This window comes from Nicotiana attenuata, unplaced genomic scaffold, assembly GCF_001879085.1.
Source record: "Nicotiana attenuata strain UT unplaced genomic scaffold, NIATTr2, whole genome shotgun sequence".
NCBI classification, from domain to species: domain Eukaryota; kingdom Viridiplantae; phylum Streptophyta; class Magnoliopsida; order Solanales; family Solanaceae; genus Nicotiana; species Nicotiana attenuata.
This window is the reverse complement of record NW_017672890.1, coordinates 139483-148393: the sequence shown is the minus strand read 5'-3', so window position 1 is coordinate 148393 and position 8911 is coordinate 139483. Positions and strand designations below refer to the sequence as shown.

The window sequence follows — 8911 nt, the reverse complement described above, 5'->3', positions numbered from 1 at the left end:
ACAAAAACTTCAGCGCACTTGGTTCAGCACACTTGCTACTTCATGCTCGTCTACTAGAATGCTGAAGTTTTGCGTGATTGCCTTTGCTACTTCAGCCCAGTATGCTGAAGTTACGCGAAAAAGTGGGTACGCTTGCAATTTTTTTTGCAAAGCGGGCAGAAGTTAAAACGTGACCCAAAAAGCGGGTATAGATGCAAATCCCCCTGAATTTTCACCCTAGTAGATTGAAGAATGTGTTACTACTTCGGAAGGAATAAAATTGTTTACTCAATAAAAATTGAAAATTTTACCTTCAATAGCAAAGGTATACACCTTATTTATTATAAATCAAAATCATTTTAAAATATTATTTTCTATAGCTATCTTTTATATTTTATAGCAAAATAGGTATTTATGGTATATACTACCATTGAGGCTTGAAATACGCTATTTATGTTTTTTCTCTCCTTTTCTTTCAATTAACACACGATTCTCTCTCAAAATCTCAACAAAAATTTTCTTTCCTTCTCTCTCTTCGAGAACGGGCAAAGAAAAAGAACGAAAATAAAGTAATAAAAACGACAGACAGAGAGAGAATAACAAGGAATAGATAGTAGGGAAAGAGAAGGACAGTCATGGATAAAGTTTTGAGCAAAATTTGAGAAAATTCCTATAGTTCTCAGATACCTTTTTTTCCTTTTTGATTTCCCTTCTTGAAAAACAAAAATAACCCAATAAAAAGAGTATATCTAATTTCGGTTCTAAATCCAGTTTCCAATTTTTGATTCATATTTTTTACGACGGAGAAGATTTGAGGGCCGGAGTTTTGGTCCGTCTCCATTTTTAGTTTTAATAAATGTATACAGTATTTTGCTTGGCCGAAAAACGCCATCTCCGATGAGCTTTCTTCTCTTCTTTGCTATTTAGCCACATACAATGATACAAATTGTATTCTGAACAAAGTAACTTATATACATTATTCTTTTGTATAAAATACTTTTTTTTTTGCCTGAATAAAGGTGTACAGTATACACATGTATTCATGCATACTGTACATATAATATGCATGAATACATGATATAAACATTGAAATACACTGTAAACAAACATTGAAATAGAACAGAATATAAACAGTGAGTACATTTAATTTTAAAATACAGTAAAATACACAGAATGCAAATAGAAATACAGTGAATACAACCAATAAAATATACTGAATACAGCAGTAATGACATGTATTGGGAATAACTAAAATACTGTTAATACAAATACATTTGAATACACTAAATACAAAATAGTGAATACAGTAAATACAAACATCGAATCTAATGAATACAACAGTAAAAAATAAATATTGAAACACATTAAATACAACAGTTATATAAAACTGAATACAGGCAGTAGGTTTGTCACTACTAGAAATCCGGTAATTAGCGACCAAAAAAACCGGCCAACTTTGGTCGGCTATGGCCAATTACCGACCAAAATGCGACCAAATACGCTTGGACGGTATTTTGGTGGTCGCTTTAGTATACCGACCAAAGTTGGTCGGAAATTACCGACCAACGTTGGTCGGTAAATTAAATTCAAAAAAAAAATATTGCAAAAAAAAAAAAACCGACCAAAGTTGGTTGGTATTTAATTATGTAATCAAAAGATTCACCGTCTGGGAATCGAACCGGGGTGTGTATTGTGGCAGGATACTATTCTACCACTAGACTATTGGTGCATTTTGTTTTAAGATTGTCTTTTTTTTATTTATATTCTTTAATTGTATTTTCGCACGAAAATAACCAACCAAAGTTGGTCGGATTTATTAAAAAATAAAATTACCAACCAAAGTTGGTCGGTTTTATTAAAAAATAAAATTACCGACCAAAGTTGGTCGGTTTTTTAAAATGACCGGCCGAATTTACCAACCAAAGTTGGTCGATTTTTTTAATATTAATTATTATTTATTTTAATTGCAAAAACCGACCAAAGTTAGGTCGGNTGCTTGGCTTTCAATTTCCATCATGGAGGTGTCACCTTGTTCATCATCTTCCCCAGATTCACTAAAGGAATCTCCCCATGCTGCAAGATCTTATTTCACAACATTATCATCAGCATCTTTTCTCTTGAATCTCTTGTCAGGAACGGGGTTCCTCTTGGTTGTTCTGTCTATGTTGCGGTTGTACTGGTCTTGCTTAAGGAGAGGAAAATCTTTGATGAAATGTCTTGGTTTCCTACATTTATGACACAAGTCATAACCTTTTGGTTTGCTGGAGCTGCCCCTTTTTGGAATGCCTCCATTCTTGTGCACCATTTTTCTAAAAACGCTTTGTCAGGTAGGCCATGTCAGCATCCTCACCACTTGAGTCATTGTTGTCTGCCTTGAGGACCAGGTTCTTTTTCTTTTTGGATTCTCTTGTTTTATTGTCCTTATTCTTCTTCATTTCATAAGTCTTCAGATTACTAAGGAGTTCATCAATGTTTAGCTTTTGAAGGTTTTTTGCCTCTGTGATGGCATTAACTTTGCTTTCCCAAGAGCCAGGTAATACATTAAGTATTTTTCTGACAATTTTGTTTCTTGGAATGATTTCTCCTAGAGAGTGGAGCTCACTGATGATGGAGGTGAATCAAATATACATGTCCTGAATGGACTCATCATCCTTCATCCTGAATAGTTCATACTCAGTAGTGAGCACGTCAATCTTTGACTGCTTAACTTGAGTTGTCCCTTCATATGCTGTTTGGAGAGCCTCCAGATCCCTTTGACAGATTAACAGGCAGAGATTCTGTTATACTTGTCCGGACCAATACCATAGACGAGGATCTTTTTTCTCGGGAGCTTTTCTCTATAGCTTTGCAGTCAGTATCGTTCTACTCCTTCTTTGCTTTTGGAACTGTCACTGCTGGTGCCCCAATGGTCTTCGGAACGAAGGGGGCCATTGCAGATGACATCCCAGAGCTCAGAATCCTCAGCCATGATGAAATCATGTATTCTTGTCTTCCACAATCCGTAATATTGTCCAATGAATCTTGGTTGTCTGTAGGTTGATTGAACTTCTTAAAGTTTGGTGGAGCATCCATGTGGATCATTTCTAGGTGTTAGCCTTGTAGAAAGAACCTACTCTGATACCAATTGATGTAAACTTAGGATCCACCAAACTGTATAGAGAACCTGGTTCTCTATCGGTTTCCACAGAACACACACACAAAGCAGTAAGTAAAAGACACAGCAGAGTTTTACGTGAAAAACTCCCAGCTGACGGGATTAAATACCACGACCTACCCTCGTAGGATTTCAACTTCACTAACTGAGCAACTTTCAGATCACAACTTATTGTAATATAGGAATTAACCTCTTAATCATTCACCTACTTGTAACAACGCAATTACAAGCCTCTTTGTAATAACTCTATTGCAAAGCACACACTTTGAGTGACTCTAGCCAAAACACAAACACATGGTTTATAATTTTACAAAAGATCTCCTACAGAAATGCTTCTAAGTAAGCGGGGTAGGAGTTACAAATAAATGATACTAACAAAGTCATAACAATACTAAGAACATATGATAGACTTGATACTGTGATCTGGTCCTTGGTTTAGTTGTTGCTTTGTTCTTCAATGACTTGAAGTTTTTCAGCTCACTTGAGAGAGAATTGATTGTTTAAGGTAATGCAAGTGTGGAGATTTCCCTTGCATGTTGGTAATATACAAGTGAGGTCATTAGGATGATGTATGCATTTATCCGGTACAAAGCATGCTCAAGGAAGTGACTACTGCATTGTTGCGTGTGCATAAAACAGTGCAGCGACTTTATAGCTGTAGAGAGTTCATTTGTACTGTCATCAGAGGAACTTAGGGGCATTTCTTGCCTCTCTCGTTTAGGTAAGGCAATAAAGAGAGGAGAGATTATCAGTAATCATCTGGGACACTGGAAAAAGGATATAAATCTTGAATTAATCCTGAGAGGTCTTAGTAAGCGCTTCTATAAAAAAGGTTGTGGAGATACAGCAATAATGATTACACTTTGGAGAAATATCCAAGCAAAGCTTGGCACCCAGAACCCTTGGTGTACCAGGCCAAGTAGCTACACGTATCGGATTGGTGTCTAGAGATGCATCAGAAACTTATAGAAAGAGTTTTGTGCTAAGACTCACTTCAAAGTTGGAATGGAAGGACGATATCCTTCCGGCAGATGAATGTCAAGACATTGCCCCCTTTATAGAGCAATTTCCTGCATTATTCTCTTTTGCAGCTAACTCTGAGATACAGCGGGCCAATGACACTCCACTGGCAGGAAAATATGGTCATAAGAAATTATTTTATTGGGAGTTGGACTGCACAGAAAAAGTCCTCAGAAGATTAGAAGAAGTCCAGATTTCTTCAGAACATTTAAATGTGCAATTGTCAAGGCAAAAAATTGCATTTTCACAATAGAATCTTGCTTCTGTAATCTCCTCTCTATCCAACATTCAATGACATGGAAGAAGAAACAGAAAACAAAAGCACCAACTACAGTTGCTTGTTTTTAGTAGACACAAAACAAACTACAATGAAAGGGTATCACTCTGCAGGTAATACTTCCTGTTTGAAGTAGATAATAGGACATCTTTCTACTTCTACACTACCCCATAATAGCCCGATTATTGGGTCTTTCGTAAATGTTCTTAGAGTAGATTGAGCTATGCCCAGACAGTAAATGTAACTTCTGATGTGCTGGACTGGATGGAGTTCTAAGCAGAGAAAAGAAGATCTGGAACCCTTTACCGCTACTATTTTGCAGGTTCTCAAGAAGGAAGGAATTCTATGATATCTTGACGGGAAGGCTCAGTCTGTACATAACCTGAAGCATAGGTCTTTGTACCAATTAGCTATGTGGTGCAAACTCAAAAATATATATGAAGTAGATTCATCGATTGAATTTCTAACATTTATACAGGAATAGATGTAAGATCAAGCATAACTTTTGTACTCTCCCAATATTATGTTAGTGCTGGTTTTTGCACATCAAAAAACAATATTTCATTGCCAATAAATTATCAGGGAAGATTCTGTTACAGTATGTCAAACCAAAGGCCAGCACTTCCTACATGCTTTGTTAACTACTGCAGTTGGCTTCACAAGAGAGGAAAGAGCTTTGTATATGATAGAGAAAAGCAAGTAAAGACTGCCACCTTTGGTTCTTACAAGGAAATCCATCCGCTAAACCATAAGTCAACCTACACTACATATAATGAGAACAAAGGTTACAATAAAAGGATTACATAGTGAAATGCAGTAACTAGTCAGATGCCACTGGATAAATGACAAGTAATTTTAATCAGGGGGTGACCAGGAAGCAGCCGCAGCAAGTGCAACTTAAGTTTTGCCAGTACAAATATCTCTAATTCATGCATATTTACGGCAAGAACAAACTAAGCATGTCCTTGCAAAAGCTAGAAGTGATTAAAACAAGACTGCTGACCTTCAACTTGGAAATTGATCATCATGATAAGACATCTTCACTAAGTGCTCTCAGGTTGTTTTGGAGAGCCTTCAATGGCCTTTGCGGCTTCTATAGCTGAGTCTCTTCTACTAATGACTTTTGAAAGCTCCTCAACCTTATCCTTCAACATGCCAACACTAGAATTGGTCGAGTGAACCAACTTGTTTGCAGTCTCCAGAGCAGTGCATAGCTAGAATGCAATAAAGAAGCAAAATCTCTTAGTAAAGTGAAAACATACACAGAAACAGATTTAGAGTCTCTCTCTCTCTCCTCCCTCTCTCTCTCTCTCTCTCTCTTTATTTTATTTATTGGATAAGAACAGATTTAGAGTCCATTTTGGTATCAAAATGGGAAATCTGGAAATGAGCCGATGTGAAAAGGGAATTGTGAGACCAATTACTACATCTGCTTATCCTCCGTCTACCTATTTTGGTAATAATAGAAGCATAGACTATATACGATACAAAATTAATACTCCAAGTCAAACATGAAAAAATGCACAGCTGTAAATCATAAGGTCACTAGATCAATTGGTACATATTACTGCAGCACCAAATAAAGTTGAATAAAAATATTTAAGATCCTGAAGATTAACATATAAAAGACATTGTGTCTCAATCTTTTGGTACTCTGTTCCTTATCGAGGTATCCTCTATAACTTCTCCTATGATATAACATTTATTACCTCCAGTGTGAGATGCGTCCATGAATTATCTGTACCAGCAAGTGCTTTGTTCAGCTGCTCATAGTTTTTCTAAACAATAAGCAAAACATTAAGTTGATATATAACTAAAAGATCTAAAGGAAGATTAATACCAGTGTAATCAGTAAGTAAAACGAACTCCTAGACATCACATTATATCAAGTAGTGCTTTTAACAGACACCATAGAATAGCAGATTGTTCCCTTCCAAAACAAACTAACACCGAATACAGTGATATTAAACTTCCCCAATTGAGGTGCGAACTATCCTAAGCTAGGCTGAAGCAGGAAAACAGGTGAAGAAAACATAGTTCTCTGTGTCACACAACAACAAAAAACCCAGTTTAATTCCAGAAGTGAGGTTTGGGAAGGGTAGTGTGTACGCAGACCTTACCCCTACAAGGATTTTTATCTTTATCAAAAAATCCTAGTAATATTTGCTGATCAATTGTCTCACCACATTTGCTGATCAAAATCAATTGCTAGTAATATTCGCAATGTAGGTTTTAGCAAGGTCATGAGAGGATTTTATGTTTATCAAAGAAAGTTCCCTTGCATTTCTTTTCTGTTTATCATCCCATCATAGCCTAACTTTCATCATTAAGAACCAAATGCTTGAAGGAGAACTTGTAGACCTTAACCATCAACTTAATTGCAGCTGTAAGAAAATAACTGATTTCGAACACATTGCTTTCGCATACATCAGAATTTTGACTCTGAATAGATTAGAAAACGCAAACACGCAGATTGTAATATAATGTGGTGCATGCAGTTTCCAACCTCCTCATATTCCCCAAACAGTAGTGTCAGAATTCCTGTCGCAGCAATTCCTATTGTCTACTGCAAGCTTTTAACTAACTTCAGAGATAAATATCAGTTTCCAGAGCATTTGTACAAAATTATAGCACTAACTAAAAATAATTTTGTGGAATAAATCCTGGCAGGAGCGTTTCCCCTTTAATAGAAGTTCTGGCGCGAATCCTGATTAATCGGGGACCCAAAGTGATATCGGACATTTTATCATTGTCTGAAACTACATAGGGGGGAGTAGTCTAAAAAGACCTAACATCACTCGGAACTAATGCAGAATTAACTATGTTAGTATTTTGGTTTGAACTCTTTCGTTCACATTCACCTAGCTTATCATCAAAGAAGTTTGAAAAAAGTTAGTCCTAAAAGATAAATTATAGGACGAAGCAACTAATAATAAGAACGAGAATAAAATTGTATATGTGTAACTATAGGAAGAGAACCTGGAAAAGGTTGTTCAGATCGGAAGGTTGGAGGCTGGATTTGTAGTCCGGTGAAGGTGTTATGGTGGGGCGCGGTGGAAGCTTATCACTGCCGGCTTCACTTTCTCCGACGTCGCTGAGCAGATCGCCGATGCATAACAATGGCCCTCCCACCCTCTCATCTCTCTCTCTCTCTCGGTTTGGTCAAGAGCCGGTTTGATGGATTGGCATATTTCAAACCAAAGTAAAAAATAATTTGTGGAATCCATAACATAATTTGCACTATATTTTAAATTCAATATATTTTAATCTAAATAAATTTATTGGGCTAATATAATTTGAATATAGGAAAACTTCATTCCTATGCACTATATGAAACTTTATTACAAAAAATATCCTTGTTAACAATATTACCCGCCCTGGACACGTTTTTCCTACAAAATCTATACAAATCATTTAAAAAAGAATCCTTTCTGCTGTGACATTCCTTTTTTTAAGAGCGAGAATTTGGGATAGTAAAGGATTCTACCGACATTTTTTGTAACGCACTAATCGCCATTAATTAAGCCTGAAATTATTCTGTTTCGCTCACAATTTCGATACTCTGTTTTTCGAATACTCTGGTTTTCACTGTATATTCAGGTTTCACAAGCAAAATTGAATCAATTATCTACAATTGTACTGAATCACGCGCAATAATGTCGAAAATAGCTATTATGCTTCAGCTAAATGGTAATTGGGATAGCTTTGGGAGATACAGAGATTTTCATATCGACGGAATTGTAGTCAGCGAAGATGCAAGTTATAGCCAATTGATTTCTACAATCACAGAGCATCTAATGATCGATACATCAGAAAAAATAATCGAATCAAATACATTGTCAACGAACATTGTCCGCCAAGGGCAATTAGGAACGATATGGGAGTTCGAGTATACATGGAGACGAAAAAGGAAAACAAAAGCTTAGGAAGGTATCCGCTATGTATACAGTGCGAGATTACGATTTGGAATGCAGTATCTTTAATTCGAACGCAATTGCAGGTTTGATCTGTTATACCAGTGGTGAAATTTTTTTATATCTCATGTGTTCTATAATTTTTCTACAATATTTCTACAAAAAAACTACATAACATGTGTAGATCAAAATAAGTATTGAATTTCATTTGTTCTATAATTTTTCTACAATATTTGTAAATAAAAACTACATAACATGTGTATATCAATTGTTATGAATATGTAAGTCTTGAATTTTATTGTTCTACAATTTTACTACAAAATATCTACAATATATATCATAATTGTATTTAGCTTTAATTGATTGCAGGTTCATCTGGAACACTGAAGTTGATTGATATGCCAACATCTCCGGCGATAGTGGAATATGAAAGTACAATCATAACAGAAAATACACCAACTGTTATTGAAGTAGGCCAAGTATACAACGACAATCAAACAATTGCTAGTGCAATGAAGCACTATTCTGTCATGAACAAGTTTCAATTTAGGGTGAAAAGGTCTAGTG

At 35.9% G+C, this 8911-nt stretch overlaps 1 protein-coding gene across 1 annotated transcript; it reads right to left on the bottom strand.

Annotated features, from left to right (window-relative positions):
• Nucleotides 1-4911: 4911 nt before the first annotated feature.
• LOC109214835 lies at nt 4912-7947 on the bottom strand. Its single transcript, XM_019378787.1, has 4 exons — nt 7938-7947; nt 7410-7582; nt 6140-6208; nt 4912-5644 (listed from the first exon to the last, which is right to left on the bottom strand). The coding sequence occupies exons 1-4, from the start codon at nt 7945-7947 to the stop codon at nt 5474-5476; spliced, it is 423 nt and encodes a 140-aa protein (XP_019234332.1). The 3' UTR covers nt 4912-5473.
• Between the last annotated feature and the right edge of the window lie 964 nt (nt 7948-8911).